Source organism: Saccoglossus kowalevskii, chromosome 2 (genome assembly GCF_978046115.1).
Source record: "Saccoglossus kowalevskii chromosome 2, keSacKowa6.1, whole genome shotgun sequence".
In the NCBI taxonomy this organism is placed as follows: Eukaryota; Metazoa; Hemichordata; class Enteropneusta; family Harrimaniidae; genus Saccoglossus; species Saccoglossus kowalevskii.
This window is the reverse complement of record NC_140642.1, coordinates 18,780,622-18,801,462: the sequence shown is the minus strand read 5'-3', so window position 1 is coordinate 18,801,462 and position 20,841 is coordinate 18,780,622. Positions and strand designations below refer to the sequence as shown.

The following is a 20,841-nucleotide window of genomic DNA, read 5'->3' as shown; positions in this document are numbered from 1 at the left end:
TGGCTTACCGACTGTCTACTGTTGTCAGTAAAAAATACTCAGCAATAGAACAAATATTTTATGAGATAATCATGAAAAACGTGTGAATCAACTCGTAGTACCATTTCTATTTTGTTTCACTAGGTGGTCTTAAATGTAGTTTTAAAAAACATAGCCTACCACTAGAGGGCGCTCTAAGTTGTTCTGCTCCTGAATTGTTTAATTACAGCCATATACGCGAATGTGGAATTTTATGAATGTCGTTTCAAGTCGAAGTGGATTTTTCAACATTCATGCCAATTAGAGGATATAGTAAGTTATACCACTCTTGGCCATGTGACATATTGCCTTGGCTGTGCATTTATTTTGGTAACTCAGTTGCTCATTTGTCTTATAATATGCAGATTAGTTAACCACCATAGCCTATAAACACCCGTATTTGTGCTCTTAGAGGGCGATGGTCGTAACGACTGGATATTTTCATAATGGGTCCCATACAACATATAGCAACATATACGTACGCAGACTAAAAGTTTACATTTACACAAAATTCAAACACTCGTGTCTGCAACTACCATTGCTCTTTAAAAGTTTCTCAACTATCGAAAAAGATGACGGGGGGGGGGGGGTACAACTTATAAACAATTCTACATCAGTGGATTCACAGAATGAACACATATACAACTTTTTCATGAACAATACACTGAAGGGCAGAAAGCTGTGGTCGTTATAAATGTTTTATGAATATGCATTTTTATGAATCAAAATGGATGTTTTAATTCAAATTGACCAATCCAGAAAGGACATTGTAGCATCATCATTCTAATTAATATTAATGAGTTCAAAATTTTCAGATTAGCAAGCACCTGATTTTGAATATGTGAGTGACCACCATTGCAATCACAGTCAGCTGGCGCACACGTGATAATAAAATAAATACGATATTTCCTATATGGGGGCCGCCATCTTGAATGACGCATAAAACTAAATAAGAGACAAGTTGTGAAACACGTTTTTCAAATTCCTACAAATCATGACAAAAATACCAATCTTTCACAAAAATACGGCCCGTTGGGGTTATATTAAGCCAACCGATAACAAAATTCGACCGAATTCGTCATTTTTGTGTGGAAAAATCCCTTGATACGAACACCTAATTACGCGAAGAACCTAGAACACTTTCCTAGGGTATTTAAAACTAAAAATTGGCATTCCAGCTCAGCAGCCAATCAGCGGCGGCCTAACGCTTAGATGACAATTTCGGTTTCAAATATCCCGGCTTAGTGTTCGTGGTTCTTCGCGTAATTAGGTGTTCGTATGCAAGGGATTTTTCCACACAAAAACAACGAATTAGGTCGAATCGGTTGACTTAATATAACCCCAACGGACCGTATTTTTGTGAAAGATTGGTATTTTTGTCATGATTTGTAGGAATCTGAAAAACGCGTTTCACAACTTGTCTCTTATTTAGTTTTATGCGTCATTCAAGATGGCGACCCCCATATCTTAAGTATCGTATTTATTTTATTATCACGTGTGCGCCAGCTGACTGTGATTGCAATGTCACATGCAGACAACTCCGAGACAATGTTTATCTCTCAAGCCAATCACTTATGAATATTTATATTTGAATGACAGCTGAAGATCAGTATTCACAAGTTTCTTTATAAATACATTTGCCAGGTACATTGTAATGATAATAAAAATAATATCATTATTTCATCCTTAGAAATAACATTTTCTATCGGTTAATAGCAATATGTATATAAAGTGAATGTAATAGTAAGAGAGAAAGTCAGTATTACAAATCAAGAGAATGCTCATTTCTTAAAATTAAAGAATTGTGAATAAAATCACCTAACAGCTTAATTGTATTTTTGTCACTACTTTTCATGAAATAAATGAATTTCTGCAGATTAGTGATAGTTTCCCTTGGGAATATAGTATTGGAGAGAGTTCTTTTTCAGTGTGTTTGGTATTTTGGACATACAAAAAGAAGTGTATTCCATCTTCTATGTCATACAAATCCTAATTTCTAATGGCGTTTTTGGTTATAATGGTCTAATAGTGTTGTGTAAGCATTGTCCCAGCTTTGTGCCCTTCACTGTAATAAAGTCATAAACTCGTAATCATGGTTTTTCAGAGTAAATATTTATAAATACAACACTGCTTTGTTACATTTATATCATGCTGAAACATACCATGGCCAAGCACCATTGGAGATACGCTAATGTCCATAATAAACTGAATGCATGTGGTTTGTACTAACATATGCTGTTACAAGTCTGAATGGTTGCATTCTTTACTGATGGTATCAAGTAAGATTTTCACTAAGACCAATAGACCATTTTCCGTACACTGCGAGAATCACACGTTATGCGTGAAATCGAACGTAAAAACAGGACAAACAAAGGTCATAGCGTCGTAGTGGCGTCAAACATCGCGTGGGATTCGACAAACGCGAAAGTATTTTGGGGACATTTCCATGTTTAATAATGTGCTGTCCACATTTGATGATAGACAATTTCAATTAAGTAAGGGTATTCGGAAGCAATATTCCTCTGTCGAAGATCGGCCGGTCGGTGTGAGCTACGAAATAAGGAAATTCGAGTTCAAAATCAAATCGTTCGATTTTTGCAGCAGACGTTCGACGCGCGTCTTTCATGCATCTCGCAATTGTACAGAAAATCACCTATTATGCAATCTCTTAGTGGAACCCTGTATTAGTAGGGATACCAGTAGTATGTTTACATGAAGTTTGCGAAACTGTTATTCAGACTACGGTTACAGTTAAGTGTTACATCATAATTAAGTTTAATGCATATTATGCATATTCAATTCTCAAAATTATTTTCCAGTTTGTGGCTTGAAATTAAACATATCTTCATGTTCAACAAATAATTTACAGCTGTTGTGATTCACTTCATGTGATGAATGATATTTGTGGTTACATATCTATTTCAACAGCCTGAGTTGGCCACCAGTGCATGTCCAAACCATCACGATAAGTGACATGCAGGGCACCTATGAAATCAGATGATAGTGGGGCAAAACTAAAAATTAATTCACCACAGATTGTAAACCACTGTTTGTATTCATATTGAGATTGTAAACCACTATGGTTGTATTCATGTGGAGATTGTAAACCACTATGGTTGTATTCATGTGGAGATTGTAAACCACTATGGTTGTATTCATGTGGAGATTGTAAACCACTATGATGGTCTTCATATGGAGATTGTAAACCACTATGGTTGTCTTCATATGGAGATTGTAAACCACTATGGTTGTCTTCATGTGGGGATTGTAAACCACTATGGTTGCATTCATGTGGAGATTGTAAACCACTATGGTTGTATTCATGTGGAGATTGTAAACCACTATGGTTGTATTCATATGGAGATTGTAAACCACTATGGTTGTCTTCATGTGGAGATTGTAATCCACTATGGTTGTCTTCATGTGGGGATTGTAAACCACTATAGTTGTATTCATGTGGAGATTGTAAACCAATATGGTTGTCTTCATATGGAGATTGTAAACCACTATGGTTGTCTTCATGTGGGGATTGTAAACCACTATGGTTGTCTTCATGTGGGGATTGTAAACCACTATGGTTGTCTTCATATGGAGATTGTAAACCACTATGGTTGTCTTCATATGGAGATTGTAAACCACTATGGTTGTATTCATGTGGGGATTATAAACCACTATGGTTGGTCTTCATGTGGGGATTGTAAACCACTATGGTTGTCTTCATGTGGAGATTTTAAACCACTATTGTTGTATTCATATGGAGATTGTAAACCACTATGGTTGTCTTCATATGGGAATTGTAAACCACTATGGTTGCATTTAAGTGGAGATTGTAAACCACTGGTTGTTTTCATGTGGAGATTGTAAACCACTATGGTTGTCTTCATATGGAGATTGTAAACCACTATGGTTATATTCATATGGTGATTGTGAACCACTATGGTTGTATTCATGTGGAGATTGTAAACCACTATGGTTGTATTTATGTGGAGATTGTAAACCACTATGGTTGTATTTACATGTATGTGGAGATGCAGTTGTCTAACGGAATCTTTAGCATGTGATGAGTTTCAATCAAATTGTCTACATCACTATAACCCTTTGCACGCCATCTCCTTTCACTGAACTTTTGATGTCACAGTTTCTTTATATTTTCTTTTTTGGACAAAATATCTCATTGCGAGCCTGACATGTAGGCGTGAGTAGGCCCTCCCCGGGCGACCGGCATCAGACCTCACTACACCTGACAGAATAGTGTATGTCTTGTCATTACTGCGAATTCACGAAGTTCACACCTTTTTGTGATGAATATTTATTTTGGTGGTCCTAGTAACACCATCAATCAAATCAGCGTTTGTATTGTCGGAAAAATTCACAGACCGTTTTCAACAAGATGATAAACATTGGCCTGACATTTTCACCTTATTACACATTATGTCAACAAACAATAAACTCTGCCGTGAATGGTTACTCGTTGATGGCTGTCACTATCTGATGTTCCTGCAATATGATTGGTACAGACAAAAAAATCATGGTGGGGAAGTGAAAAACTACATTGTTCTGTCAGACGAGTGTTGGTGTTTTTGTTCTTTGAATGACTTTTGTGCCAGGCGACAGTTCTGGACTTTGAATGTCACTGTTGTCTCTCCTGACGAGTGTTGGGTTTGGAGCATCGCAGAGGGCGCAACTAACGTGACCTCATCAGGCTAATTTCATCGCCTACAGGTTTTGATTAAAATTGTTGAAACATAGTTGAACTCTGGTGACCTTGCCCTTTGTTATATAATATAATTCCCTTTATCATAGTTTGTTTCAATATAAATATGCATTGTCATAATTAATTTTGAATACAAACAAGTTTTAGGGTTGAACCAACAGTGAGGAATCAGTCTACCGAATGTCCTTAAAAGATGTAAATATCTTACAAAAACATTGGTGCCTTATTTGTTTAATTATTTTAAGGGACATAATTTCCAGCTTTCTTCAAAGTAATTCAGATATTTTAGTATAAAAACAAATGTCTCATTGAAAAAAAAAGTGCTGCATTTAGATGTGAATAGATTCATAAAACATGCAAGATAACAGAAAATTTTAGCTGGCTTTAGTCCAAGTATTTTGTACAGGTGTCTGTCAAAAATTAATGATTCACTGAGACAAATATGAACTGCCTCATTGTGTGACTACTGTATTATATGAAAAGTAAAAAAAAACACTTTTTACCTTGCCCGTACCATCAAAGATGGAAGGGAAAGGTATATTAAGGGAAAATTTTTGTCCGGCGTCGTCGTTGTTAATAATTGTTATTGTGTGCATGATAACTTTACTAATTCTATTCCAAACTTCATCAAATTTGGTCACCTTGTTCATCAGTATAGAGTCTTCCCTGAGTTTGAAGAACAGATGTCTTGTATGAAAATATCATGCAAAAATTGAGAAAAACTGATAAAATATTTTGACTGTTTCTACTTGACTGATCACTGGTGATACACAACAAAGGTCACTGATCTCAGTGGAAATATGCATTGTTGTATGTGTTCAATGAAGCAAATGATTTATCTTGTAATAATATCCTTGGTAATGTATCTCAGAATCCCTTACTGGGTTTCAAAACCAACTCATGGAGAGATTGCACAGTCTGATACACATTTGCAAACCTACCAATAAATCTTTACAGAAAACAAGATGTCAGAAAATCAATATAAGCACTCCTATGAACTGGGTGCCAAACTTTGATCAAGATCTGAAGCTAATAGAAAATCTGTTTAGTTCAAAGTTATCAAATCAAAAACAATACATAAAAAATACATTAAAAGCAAAACATTTCATCCACATTTTAAAAAGAAAATTGTTCTAAAATATATGTATTCTGTATTTGACAAACAGTTCATTCGACAAATGAAAACTCACAGGAATATGTTTCAGCTATTAGAACAGAATGATAGAGTTTTTATAATACTAGTTTAAAAACTCACTTCAAACAAAGATTGCAGTGTTTGAAGATGTAGGTTCTCAGGAGGCAACAGTACTCTTGACTTCTCCCTCCACTGGACACCAACTAACTATTTAAGTTGATTTGCATACAAAGCAGAGCTTGCAACATGATAGCTATTCATAAAGGGTGGTTTTTTAGGGGCCCAAGCCCGAAGGGCGAGGCCCCTATTCTTATTGTCCGGTTTTTAGGGGCCCAAGCCCAAAGGGCGAGGCCCCTATTATTATCGTTCAGTTTTTTCTTTCTTTCTTTCTTTCTTCCGTAACTTTTTTCGTCAAGCCGTTTGAGAAAACCGCTGAACAGAATGGTCTGATAATGCTCTATACTGATAGTCCATAATGTGAACTGGTGCAACATGCTTTCAGAATTTCGATTGGACAATTAGTTTGGCAGCCATATTGGATTGAAATAAAACCGGAAGTGGCTGTTTGACCACTTTCTGAGGGTCTAGGCGTCTAGATTTTTTTATGGTATATAGTACAACTCATGTGTAATAAATATCAGCAATAAAAACTTTAGCGGTCATGTGACTTTTCCCGCCATTTTGTTTTTCCTAAAAACGGCAAAAAACACTTGAAAATCTTCTTCCTCAGAACCACCAAGCAGAATGCTCTCATATGTAGTATTTAGCTTCTATATATGAATCCCATTTATGTTTGAAAAAATGTTTACGATTGGTCACGTGGTTTGGCCACCATTTTGGATTTCTTCTAAACAGGAAGTAGTTTTTTACTCTGGCAACACTTGAGGGAATATTTTCAATTTTGCTTCATGGCATCTGTGTATCAAGCCCTTTCAGAAACCTAAAAAAAATTTCAGATCAGTCACATGGTTTGGCCGCCATTTTGGATTTTAAGCAAAATTGACAAAAGTTTGGGTATTTGTTTCTCAGAGATGATTCAACCAATCTACTAGATGTTTTAATATTTACCATGCCTGGCCTTAGCTGCATACGAGAAAAATAATATTATTTTAATCAGTCACGTGGTTTGGCCGCCATCTTGGATTTTGTGAAAATAGAAATTATGCAACTACATGTTTTGTATTAGCCTGATTTCTTTCAAATTTTGTATGTGCATTTGTGTCATCAGATGCATCATTTTGCCCCAATAGCACACTGTTAGGCCACGTGGCTGGGCACCCATGGGGTGGGGGCTTCTAACCTCATTAATATGCATAACTGTTATAACTCAAGCACTGTTGTAGTTAGGATGATGAATCCTGTGTTATTATGACAACCTTGAACAAGAGATTCGATTAAAATAACAAATGACCATATATGGTCATGTGAGCTCATTAATATGCATAACTGTCATATCTCAAACACTGTTGCAGTTAGGAAGATGAATCCTGTGTTATTATGACAACAGTGAACAAGAGATTTGATTAAAATAACAGATGACCATATATGGTCATGTGAACTCATTAATATGCATAACCATTATATCTCAAACACTGTTGCAGTTAGGAAGATGAATCCTGTGTTATTATGACAACAGTGAACAAGAGATTTGATTAAAATAACAGATAACCATATATGGTCATGTGAACTCATTAATATGCATAGCAGTCATATCTAAAACACTGTCGCAGTTAGGAAGATGAATCCTGTGTTATTATGACAACAGTGAACAAGAGATTTGATTAAAATAACAGATGACCATATATGGTCATGTGAACTCATTAATATGCATAACCATTATATCTTAAACACTGTTGCAGTTAGGAAGATGAATCCTGTGTTATTATGACAACAGTGAACAAGAGATTTGATTAAAAATAACAGATGACCATATATGGTCATGTGAACTCATTAATATGCAAAGCAGTCTTATCTAAAACACTGTCGCAGAGCAGGACATGTAACAAGTGTCATTATGAAGACATTGAATGAAAGATGTAACTGACATTAGAAATGGCTATATATGATTATGTTATCTCATTATTAAGAACATGGCTCATTATATATCCTGAAAACCATATTTTGATAACCAAACCAGGTAAATACATGGTACCAACTTCATTTTGACCTCATGTTACTGATAATTCAAGCTACCTGATTGTCTAACATGTGACCACATTAATTATGAAACAGAATCTTGTCAGCTTGGGCCCCGGTGACGCCGCTTGCGGCTTTAATTTCTTCTTCATCATCTTCTTCTTTCTTCCGTAACTTTTTTCGTCAAGCCGTTTGAGAAAACCGCTGAACAGAATGGTCTGATAATGCTCTATACTGATAGTCCATAATGTGAATTGGTGCAACATGCTTTCAGAATTTCGATTGGACAATTAGTTTGGCAGCCATATTGGATTGAAATAAAACCGGAAGTGGCTGTTTGACCACTTTCTGAGGGTCTAGGCGTCTAGATTTTTTTATGGTATATAGTACAACTCATGTGTAATAAATATCAGCAATAAAAACTTTAGCGGTCATGTGACTTTTCCCGCCATTTTGTTTTTCCTAAAAACGGCAAAAAACACTTGAAAATCTTCTTCTTCAGAACCACCAAGCAGAATGCTCTCATATGTAGTATTTAGCTTCTATATATGAATCCCATTTATGTTTGAAAAAATGTTTACGATTGGTCACGTGGTTTGGCCACCATTTTGGATTTCTTCTAAACAGGAAGTAGTTTTTTACTCTGGCAACACTTGAGGGAATATTTTCAATTTTGCTTCATGGCATCTGTGTATCAAGCCCTTTCAGAAACCTAAAAAAAATTTCAGATCAGTCACATGGTTTGGCCGCCATTTTGGATTTTAAGCAAAATTGACCAAAAGTTTGGGTATTTGTTTCTCAGAGACAATTCAACCAATCTACTAGATGTTTTTATATTTACCATGCCTGGCCTTAGCTGCATACGAGAAAAATAATATTATTTTGATCAGTCACGTGGTTTGGCCGCCATCTTGGATTTTGTGAAAATAGAAATTATGCAACTACATGTTTTGTATTAGTCTGATTTCTTTCAAATTTTGTATGTGCATTTGTGTCATCAGATGCATCATTTTGCCCCAATAGCACACTGTTAGGCCACGTGGCTGGGCACCCATGGGGTGGGGGCTTCTAACCTCATTAATATGCATAACTGTTATAACTCAAGCACTGTTGTAGTTAGGATGATGAATCCTGTGTTATTATGACAACCTTGAACAAGAGATTCGATTAAAATAACAAATGACCATATATGGTTATGTGAGCTCATTAATATGCATAACTGTCATATCTCAAACACTGTTGCAGTTAGGAAGTGGAATCCTGTGTTATTATGACAACATTGAACAAAAGATTTGATTAAAATAACAGATAACCATATATGGTCATGTGAACTCATTAATATGCATAACCATTATATCTTAAACACTGTCGCAGTTAGGAAGATAAATCCTGTGTCATTATAACAACAGTGAACAAGAGATTTGATTAAAATAACAGATAACCATATATGGTCATGTGAACTCATTAATATGCATAACTGTCATATCTGAAACACTGTTGCAAAACGGGACATGCAACCAGTGCCATAATGAAGTAATCAAACAAAAGACTAACATAAAAGAATACCATATATGACATTGTAATCTCAATAATATGCATAAGCACATGGCTCCTTATATATTCTAAAAACCATCTCTCATTACCAAACCAGGTAAATAGAAGGCACATCAACCTCAAGGTACAAATCATTCAAAGTACCTTAATGGCAATTCGGTGACCACTTTAATGACGAAATTCGTCCGATAGCTTGGGCCCCGGTGACGCCGCTTGCGGCTTTAATTTTTTTACTTTTCGTATAATACAGTAGTCACACAATGAGGCAGTTCATATTTGTCTCAGTGAATCATTAATTTTTGACAGACACCTGTACAAAATACTTGGACAAAAGCCAGCTAAGATTTTCTGTTATCTTGCATGTTTTATGAATCTATTCACGTCTAAATGCAGCACTTTTTTTTTGCAATGAGGCATTTGTTTTTATACTAAAATATCTGAATTACTTTGAATAAAGCTGGAAATTATGTCCCTTAAAATAATTAAACAAATAAGGCACAAATGTTTTTGTAAGATATTTACATCTTTAAAGGACATTCGGTAGACTGATTCCCCACTGTTAGTTCAACCCCAAAACTTTTTTGTATTCAAAATTAATTATGACAATGTATATTTATATTGAAACAAACTATGTTAAAGGGAATTATATTATATAACAAAGGGCAAGGTCACCAGAGTTCAACTATGTTTATGAATAGCTATCATGTTGCAAGCTCTGCTTTGTATGCAAATCAACTTAAATAGTTAGTTGGTGTCCAGTGGAGGGAGAAGTCAACAGTACTGGTGCCTCCTGAGAATCTACATCTTCAAACACTGCAATCTTTGAAGTGCGTTTTTAAACTAGTATTATAAAAACTCTATCATTCTGTTCTAATAGCTGAAACATATTCCTGTGAGTTTTCATTTGTCGAATGAACTGTTTGTCAAATACAGAATACATATATTTTAGAATAATTTTCTTTTTAAAATGTGGATGAAATGTTTTGCTTTTAATGTATTTTTTATGTATTGTTTTTGATTTGATAACTTTGAACTAAACAGATTTTCCATTAGCTTCAGATCTTGATCAAAGTTAGGCACCCAGTTCATAGGAGTGCTTATATTGATTTTCTGACATCTTGTTTTCTGTAAAGATTTTATTGGTAGGTTTGCAAATGTGTATCAGACTGTGCAATCTCTCCATGAGTTGGTTTTGAAACCCAGTATGGGATTCTGAGATACATTACCAAGGATATTATTACAAGATAAATCATTTGCTTCATTGAACACATACAACAATGCATACTGTAAAATGACTAATTTTCACTGGGTTTAAATTTCACTGATTTACCATTTTAGACATATTCAGTGGGTTTTAAATTCACGGTTTCGTCATTTAGATAATGTGTTCTATGCTAAATTTTACATATTCACTGTGTTTTAATTTAGCGCATTTTTCCAGTCAGCGAAATAAGCTAAATTAAAACCCAGTGAATAATTACCCCCTTTACAGTATTTCCACTGAGATCAGTGACCTTTGATGTGTATCACCAGTGATCAGTCAAGTAGAAACAGTCAAAATATTTTATCAGATTTTCTCAATTTTTGCATGATATTTTTATACAGGACATCTGTTGTTCAAACTCAGGGAAGACTTTATACTGATGAATAAGGTGACCAAGTTTGATAAAGTTTGGAATAGAATTAGTAAAGTTATTATGCACACAATAACAATTATTAACGACGACGACGACAACAACGACGACGACAACGCCGGACAAAATTTTTCCCTTAATATACCTTTCCCTTCCATCTTTGATGGTACGGGCAAGGTAAAAATATGGAAAAAATGGAAAAGTTAAATTGAATTTTGTGACAGGTGAAAATAGTTTTTTTGGCATTGAATGTGTTAAGGTGATATTGTACTGAGAGTTTGAGTTTTTTTTTGTATGTGCACATTTACTGTAGTAGTAACAGTATTTCAAAATCTGTCTGCAATTGATCATTTTGGTCAATAGTATGAAATTTTTTTGGTTAACTGTCAATCTGATTTTTGTGAAAAACGGTAAAATGATATGCAGAAAATGTCATTTTATCAGCGGTTTTCATAGACCACAATGAAAACTCATATCCTCAACTAAAAATATTGTTGATTTTCATCACTTCAAAAAGTACCTTGTAAGACACTATATATCTCATCAACTTGTCCTCAAGTAAAATTTTGAGATGTATCCTTGACATAGGAAGCGCAATGGTAAAATGCGCTGGAACAGAGAACACATTTCCCTCCATTTTGTACTTCGATTTTCTCCAGAGTATAGCAACCCCATATTTTCATTCCATTGCTGTACATTGATTTTCTCCGAACAGAGTATAGTGACCCCATATTTTCTTCATCACGATAAATCAGTTACTAGTATGTAAAAATAAAGAAAAATGACAATATTTTTACGTTGGCATAGCATTCTACCTTAATATAGAAAATTTACAAACACAAGATGGCAGCATAACGCAATGCATAAACCTTCATTATATGCCACTTTAATAACAGTGTCTCTCGTAGCATTTTTCTTTTTTAACATCCGCGGAAGCTTTTAGTAGGTGATGTGCGGATACTATATAATACATGCTATAATTTCTTCCATTTAGCTACACCGGTAACGATAATTTTTCTCGCCTAATTTTGGTGCAACATTTTTATGTCTTTTTCTATCATTTTCTGTTAAATTTGGATTAAATTAACATTTCTCATTGCCTCAAGATTTTGACTTTTTTTTGCAAACATTATGCAGTTTTGTAAAAATCAAGAAAACTTGACTGTTGTGAAGCATTTATTTTTCCAGCTATCATGAATAGGTGACAGTATAGACACTAGTCGTGATACATCACATTTTTTTTATCATTTAAAATTGTGCAACAGATTCACGAATCGTGATCTATTGATTTTGTTGATTACAATCTGGTGTTGTTTTATTTTTAACGCACAGCAGTCACTATGCATACATAATTATGGACATTTACTGGTAGGACACCATACCTGACCTGGTGAGGGCGCTCTTTCCATGCTCCAATGATCTACAACACTGCAGATAAAATATAATTCGTCGTCCAAGACAAATCAAACCAACAAATTGTCAGCAGTCATATGAATTCTTTTAAGGCTGATCATAGAGTTTTGTGATAGTTTTTGGAAATTTGTATTTTGTAATGAACCTCCAGAAATCACATCCTGGTACTTTTGTTGCTACGACAGCATCACAAAATAAAAATTGGGGCATTTTAATGCGTCATTTTGCTCACCGAACTATTTTACTAAAGTACTGTAAAAGGAATAATTATTCACTGGGTTTTAATTTCGCTTTTTTCACTGACTGGAAAATGCGCTAAATTAAAACCCAGTGAATATGTAAAATTTAGCATAGAACACATTATCTTAATGATAAAACCGTGAATTTAAGACCCACTAAATATGCCTGAAATGCTAAATCAGTGAAATTTAAACCCAGTAAAAATTAGTAATTTTACAGTAGCTAAAACATATATTCAAGTCCTGGAAATTGTGCTGAAACACCAATAAAATAAGTTCATTTTGGATTATCGAAATGAAATAACAGGATGAGTGACCTTGAGGGGTAAAAAACGTGACCTACATATTGCTTAAAAGGTCATATGTGGGGGCAAAAGAATGAGTTATTACTCAACACAAAAAGTGAAAATGAAACTATCGATCAACATTTAAATAATAAAGCAGATGTGGCAACATCAATGTAACCGTTCAATTTCTACCTATAAACTTGCTTACACTCCTTTATTAGCTGCTACGTACAGTGCACACAAAAAAAAAAGAAGACACAGAAATTTGTAACCATATCTTTATTCATAAAACACATCCTATCCACAGAATCACAAAGTTTGCACTGTTCGAACTGTTTGCATTACCCCCCGTAGATGACACACAGGCTTGCAAGGGAGAGTGGGAAAACAGAGTCAATTCTCTTTGCTTCACTCTACAAATTGAGCACAAGAAATTGTTTAAACTTTGCTTTCTACACTGTTCCTACATCATACCATTTCAGAGTGCCATAAAAATGACACTCGCGTCCTACAGAGAATACATTTCCTGTTTAAAACTAAGCCTAAACTTCTACTGCTGCTACTTTATACTAAAACCTACCAGTTCTTATCAAACACATTTTTTTTTTAAATAACTGACAAGTGGAAATGTGCATGGACGTATAAAGTATGTAAATCCAGTAAACTATGTAAATATTGTATGTTATCAGAGACCATAACCAATTTAATTTTTTTTTTGTGAAACTTATAGATCACAATCAGCTGACAGAAATTACATCATGATATCCTGTGTGTATATTCATGACATTAATGAAACCCAATACCGAGTACATATTTAGAATGCTCAAAAATAAACGTCATACCCATATCTATATTGAATGCATGCATGCATGCATGTACATTTAAAAAAAGGTGGTGAAGCTATTGGAAAATAATTTGAATCTATTAAATGAAATGCTGTACTTGAAAATATAATTTCAGTATAATCAGGCACCATTAAGTCTAGGTTTAATTCTTACACAGTATTATTAAATCTATTGGGAAATTCTATATTTCTATAATTCTATATTTTTGTTTCATTTGGCATGCGAAATATCTCGTGCGTTCACATCACTAGTATGAAATTAATTGTTGATAACGAACTTTGTTGCAAAGAAAACACAATTAAAGTTGTTGCTGAGGTACTGTCCCAACTAACATACAATGTAGTTGGGATGGCGCCAGGATTTCCGGTGAATCTGGGTCAAAGGTCAGGCAGCTGAATGCAATTCATGAGGCGGGAATGATTTGTTCACTATATTCTTTACACTGGAGTAAATGGATTTCAAACTAACTACTATACACATATGTAACTTGAGTAGGCTTTGATCTCTAAGAAAGGAAATCATCTACTCCCAAACTGATGCAGCTTAAATCCTGTTGGTGATATCAACGACTCTCAACACAGCTACAAATTGAAGGTCACCTTTACTGTGTAGACACGCACATTTCCAAATGACAAACAAAACTTTATTGTGAGACGATACAGAACCGACTTATCAAGCATATTTCAAGGCATTATCTACGAACTGAACCATTAACAGTTTTATTGCTATACCACCTACACAATATAGACTTAATAGTTAGGTCAATATCGCCCTGACATGCACGCATAAACTGGCTACTTCTATTTTTTACTATCCTACCTAATAATTGTTTAGTTTTCCAGTATTTATGTTACACTACATATAACTTATTTACCGTGGCATGGAGCCTTATAACCGCTCAATTAAGATACTAATTGTTGCTCAATCAGCAATAAATTGTGCAATGTTTTTTTCTACCAGAATTGTAAACAACGAAGCCTATACATGGCATAGGTCAAAACTACTGTACATGTACCAGTATGCTAGATTTCGGGCTTGTCTGAAAACTTGAATATACTTTCAAGTTAAAATTTATTTTTTAAGATTTCAAACTTGTACATCTTGCACCTACAATAGTATTTCCAATTGAGTGTTATTATTATTATTCATTTTATTAACAGTTTAGCACATTATTTTTTTTTTATAATTTTTTTTTACTTATTCATAAATATATTTTTTCCCCTCATCCAATTTTGTAAAATTTAATTTCATTACAAAGGCAAAAATTCCAAAAACCAAAGGGACTCCACAAGAAATGTGGATATTCTGTCGACTGATTTCTTGATACAATGGTAAAAAAAAAAAGAAAACATATCAAAACTGTTATTTGAAATGATCATGCCAAAGTAAAATGGAAAGTTTAGCAATTTTATCCAGAAACTACAATTAGAAGGGGTAAATAACCTATGAAAATAAATTCTAGCACCATACTGAAATCAATAAGAAAAAAATAATTAAATAATTGTTTAACATATGCAGATATAGAGTGAATAGTCTCAGGCTATAATGTCCAATTTAATTAGACTTATTATGAAGTAGGTTTCTTATTAAGTTAATACCTCTACGAAAAGTAAGAAAAGATATTTTGTGCCATAAAGTTGTCATTGAAGGTGTAGCTAAACTACTATCTTTATATAGTGTTATCCCCCCAACCCTCGTCACATTGCAGAGAATGTTATTTACATAAATTAATTCTTAGAAATATATTATGTTTTCTGAACAAGAATTGGCATACCATTTTTAAGAATGTAAAGAATACATCAAAACACTTTTCAAAACAACCCTCTTTTTCCTGGATTATAATAAACCCTTTATAACAATAAATGGCAAATCTTTTTAAATTTCAGAGGTTTTTATAACGATATCCAAAGTTTATATACTGTCACACCAGAGATATTCATGCATATTGCGTTTTTCTTCAGCTGGATTCATTTATACTGTGATGGCTTGTCAGAATCTTTCCTAGGATTGTTTAACTTCTATCATGTTATTACCACCGAACTCATTACCAGTAACTTCCTGTTAAAATAATAAGAGGATATTTAAATCAAGATATGCACATGGTCTATGATTAGAACTTTTATTAGCACTGAATTTGTTTCCGCACTTTCAGATTTTTCATACTGACATATACGTGTTCGCTTGGAAAATTTAAATATTTTTTTTTCTCATCTACAAAATCAGTTAAAATAAATACATGTGACAATTTAATTTTAAGTTTTAAGTTAAAATACATCGCTGTTAAATTAACGTAAGCCACAGTATTAGATTAGCCATATTTGTATGCAAGCCAGTGCATCACTGTCTGAAGTGAAAAATGTCCTGCAAGGCAAGTTCTGTAAATCCACTTATAATGATCAAAACGATTTGATATTCCCAAACACTTGAGAATACCCGTTGTTTCAGTAGGAGTGTATTTTCTAGTCCGGTCAAAAATAAAGGAGGATTACAGCATGGGAAAACTGAACTACCAGACTAATTTTAATACATGTCAAAATTATATTATATTTGAAGGAAAGTACTTGTACCAAGACTACAAGTGTTATCCATCTACTTCCACATCATTGGTGAATCAACATGGTGGTATGTAGTCACGATTTGTACAACGAAATAACATTGAAATCATGAGAAGGTCATGTCTAAGAGGTTAGAAAGACGCAATTGCACTTAATTTGTTTTGTAATCAAATTGAATTGTCTTACTGGTCTTCAGAATACTCCATTTTTCTTGCAACAGATTCTCCAGAATGACTGGGTCAATTTTTTGATATGCCTATCAAACTTGGTACGGTGACAATACATATTTGTCTTGCAGGTATATATTGTTTATACTGTTGAACATCTGATTCATGGCCGTCTGGTGGTCTTTTTAGTTTTTTCACCATACCTACCTGTCTCAAACTTTCACTTCAAACCTAATCTCGGTGACTTCAAATGATTTTAAAATAATGTCATTTAAAATGTTCAATGAGAAACTCATTGCATAGGATCGTACAAATGGACATTTAGTTGGAGCTATGTGAATGGTTGGTGTAATGTGCAAGAAGATGAAGATAAATAAAATAAATCAACCTAATAAAATGTATACACCAGTTAGTATCCTTAATCTATTACATATACTACACACTACCACACACAAAGAAAATCTAGTTCACGAAGAGCACCAAGCCAAGAAATAAAAAAAAAAAATCAATTTTTTGTTGTTGAAATTTATATTTTAGACAAAATGAAATGTAACACAGTATAAAAGAAATTACCAATTTGAAAAGTAGCAAGTTTTCCCAGAAATAAGTGATTTGCTTTTTTTTTTTGTGACAAACATATTTCTTGTAGTTAATTTAAATAACCATTTTTCTTGCAGCTTTTTGAACATTTGTATTTTTCTATATTTTTGTTAATTTTGTACCAAATGGACACAATGTCTCACTGGCTACAGTTCTATAAATTCAAAAAAGAAAATTGGTTTATTTTGCAAAAGATGACAAAAGTTGGCAGATGTTCAAAAACTTCAAGCATTACAGTTGTTTCATCATATCATACGATTCATTCTCGCCCGCCAGAGTTTTTTTTTGTCAGAAGTTTTTTACCGTGAAAGAGGCTGTTAGCAACAGTACGTTATATGTGCATTCAATGTGCATCATAGAACATGTGGTAAGCAACTGTGAAACTTTTAAGTCAAATACTAAACTAACATTACTTTACTTTAGGACAGAGATTATAGAAACACTCCCATGTGACTTGATGTAAGATTGTCTTTACCTGATAGTCTGAACTACATTTATATTCTTCATCCACAATAAATTTGAATTCATAACTTCCTTCGTCTAATTCGAGACTGACGCTGAATTCACCATTGCTGTAGTGTCAATGAACGTACCATGCGTATGTTATAAAAAGAAGACAGCCGAGTAAAAGTATGAAGCAATATCGAGCTGTTCAATGATTTTTTTTTTTTCAAGTAACACAAAAAAAAAAATTTCCCCAGGTTTCCAGTATACAAAAACACATTGAGGAAATTCTTTTTGGTTTCTTTACCAGAATGAGAAAATGCTTGCTGGGTAATTTGTCACATTTTCTTTTTTTTTGGTTTGTTGGTCACACAAGCGACTGAAACATAAAATTGATAATTTTGTTTGTTGAAGAAAATTTCAGGCAAATATCTTGTGACAATGTCCAATTATCAATGCTTGAATTTAGTTTTTTTCGGATTTCTAAACAGCTTAATCTGCTAACATAGATAGAGTAATACTGAGAAAAGACGCATAGATGAAATCTACATGCAAATGTCATGGATACAATCGTTACCTGCTCCAGATCAACAACCCACTGACCATCAACAATGAACTTGAACTCGTATCTGCCTTCATCAAGATTTAATGTTGTTAAGAAGCTGCCATTACTGTTAAGCCCACAATTTATGTAGCATATGTAGCATGAATCAATTACGGTAGGCAGGGGGTAAAGAAGAGATAACGTGTATGGTAATGATTAGCCTTATACATCAACAAAATGCATGCTTTTAGAACAATATATTTGTTAGTTGATTCTTATTGTTATCAATATGTTGACAGAGTTATCAAATATATTAACTTCATAAGCTGCTTGCATGCATGAAAGGGTTGTCGTATATTTATCATATTCTGCTACTGGATATTAAACATGCATTATTTGCAAAACAACTGATAGTGATAGCATATGTATATAATTAAATGATATGTTATTAATAATAGTGCTATTCATACAAATTATTGTGCTCTTAACATTGTGTGAAGCAGGCTTAAAAATACACACATAGTTTTGCAACATACCTTTCTACTAAAGGTGTTCTTTCCCAACTGTTAAAAGTACCACTCAGGAAAACCTCTTTGCCACCATGTTTCCATTTGAAGACCACTGGAACTTTACTTTTTTCTGGAGCAGGTGGTACTTCCTCCTGTGTTGGTACTGGTGCTATCACTGGGTCTGATGATTCTGCAGGCTTGTCTTCAGCTGAAGGAGTCTCTGGTGTAGGTTCTGCTGGAACTGGTTCTTCCTCTTGCTTTTTTTCTGTTGACTCTGTTTCTGGCTCTGATGGCTCAGGAGCAGCCGGTTCTTCTGGTTTTGTCTCTTCTGTTTTTACGGGTGCTACTACTGGGACTGGGGTTTCTTCTGATGGTGCTTGTTCTTGTGACTCCACAGGAGCCGCTATTTCTTCTCCTGGTGCATCACTTGCCTGTGGCTCAGCAGCAGTGGGTTCTGTTGTGCTCTCTGATTCTGCTGTTTCAGGTGATGGTGGGAGTTCTTCAGTTACAGGTGCCTCAGGTGCGGCTTCTTCACTTGGTTTAAGTTCTTCAACTGCTTCCCCACTAACAGGTTGAGGTTCTTCAGCTTGTTGCTCTTCTGCTGGTTTGGGTTCTTCAGTTTGTGGCTCCTCTGCTGCTTTGGGTTCTTCTACTTGTGGCTCCTCTGCTGGTTTGGGTTCTTCTACTTGTGGCTCCTCTGCTGGTTTGGGTTCTTCAGTTTGTGGCTCCTCTGCTGGTTTGGGTTCTTCTACTTGTGGCTCCTCTGCTGGTTTGGGTTCTTCTACTTGTGGCTCCTCTGCTGGTTTGGGTTCTTCAGCTTGTAGCTCCTCTGATGGTCTAGGTTCTTCAGCTTGTGGCTCCTCTGCTGGTTTGGGTTCTTCAGCTTGTTGCTCCTCTGCTGGTTTGGGTTCTTCAGCTTGTGGCTCCTCTGCTGGTTTGGGTTCTTCAGCTTGTGGCTCCTCTGCTGGTTTGGGTTCTTCAGCTTGTGGCTCCTCTGCTGGTTTGGGTTCTTCAGCTTGTGGCTCCTCTGCTGGTTTGGGTTCTTCTGCTGATGGAGTTTGTTCCTCTGATGACTTCTCCTCTACTACAGGTTTGGGTTCCTCAGGTGCTTGCTCCTTAACTGGTTGCTCTTCTGCGGCTTTCACTTCAACTGTTTCTTCAGTTTGTGCTGATTCTGCTGCTGCAACTTCAGCTGTTGCTTCTGTCGCTGGGACACTTTCTTCTATTTTTGGCTCATCAGCTGGAGCTTCTGATGGCTTTTCCTCTGTAGGTTCTGTTTCTTCTTCTTGTTTTACTGCTTCAACTGCAACTGCAGCAGCTGCAGTTTCAACAACTTCTGGTTCTTTTGTTTTTTCCTGCAATATAAAATAACATCTAATCATACAACATGTTGATTAATGTTGTGTTAGGAATGGGTCTCACATAGGATTGTTGACGCTTGCTACTGAATCAAACAATCTTTCCCAACTTGTTGTTCACCAAATTTACAAAAAAATCCAAATACTGTAAAATGATTAATTTTCACTGGGTTTAAATTTCACTGATTTACCATTTCAGGCATATTCAGTGGGTTTTAAATTCACAGTTTTATTATTTAGATAATGTGTTCTATGCTAAATTTTACATATTCACTGGGTTTTAATTTAGCGCATTTTCCAGTCAGCAAAATAAGTTAATGTACAGTAGTATGATCAAAAATCACAAAATATTCATCAAAAACAGAAAATTGCAGATATTTTCACAAAAATTACAATTCTTAATGAAGTGAACCCAACAAATTTGCACACAATTTCTTGAATAGTGATTTTCAAAATTTAAAATATCATTTTACAACAAATTAGAAAAATATTAGTCAGAAAACTGCAGATATTGAAACAAAAATGAACAAATCTCACTGAAGTCAACATAATGCATATCAAATTTCAAATCTGATTAACAATTTTCAAGATCAAAAAAAGCTTTGAAAAAACTAAGCTGAGAGTGTGCTAAAAATATTGGAGACTGGAAATGTGATTTTTTGAGATTATTAATATGCATGTTTTTCAAC

At 34.6% G+C, this 20,841-nt stretch overlaps 1 protein-coding gene and 1 long non-coding RNA gene across 5 annotated transcripts in view; one reads left to right on the top strand and one right to left on the bottom strand.

Moving 5' to 3' along the window:
* The first annotated feature begins 170 nt into the window (after positions 1 to 170).
* LOC146748253 (uncharacterized) overlaps positions 171 to 20,841 on the top strand; it is a 52,214-nt gene continuing 31,543 nt past the window's right edge. Inside the window, exon 1 of the long non-coding RNA XR_014926927.1 lies at positions 171 to 291. This is a non-coding gene — a long non-coding RNA (uncharacterized LOC146748253). The remainder of the gene's footprint in view (positions 292 to 20,841) is intronic.
* The window catches only part of LOC100377653 (uncharacterized), a 41,853-nt gene continuing 34,406 nt past the window's right edge, over positions 13,395 to 20,841 (bottom strand). For 3 of the 4 annotated variants that reach the window (XM_006825164.3, XM_078005933.2, XM_078005934.2), the window contains exons 3-5: positions 18,822 to 20,149; positions 17,773 to 17,869; positions 13,395 to 16,033 (exon numbers count right to left, since the gene is read on the bottom strand). In XM_006825164.3, the coding sequence (XP_006825227.2) occupies positions 15,977 to 16,033; positions 17,773 to 17,869; positions 18,822 to 20,149 (1,482 nt within the window). In that variant the 3' untranslated portion in view covers positions 13,395 to 15,976. Of the gene's footprint in view, positions 16,034 to 17,772; positions 17,870 to 18,318; positions 18,413 to 18,821; positions 20,150 to 20,841 lie in introns of all 4 variants that reach the window. The other variant, XM_085492587.1, reaches the window with a different exon arrangement.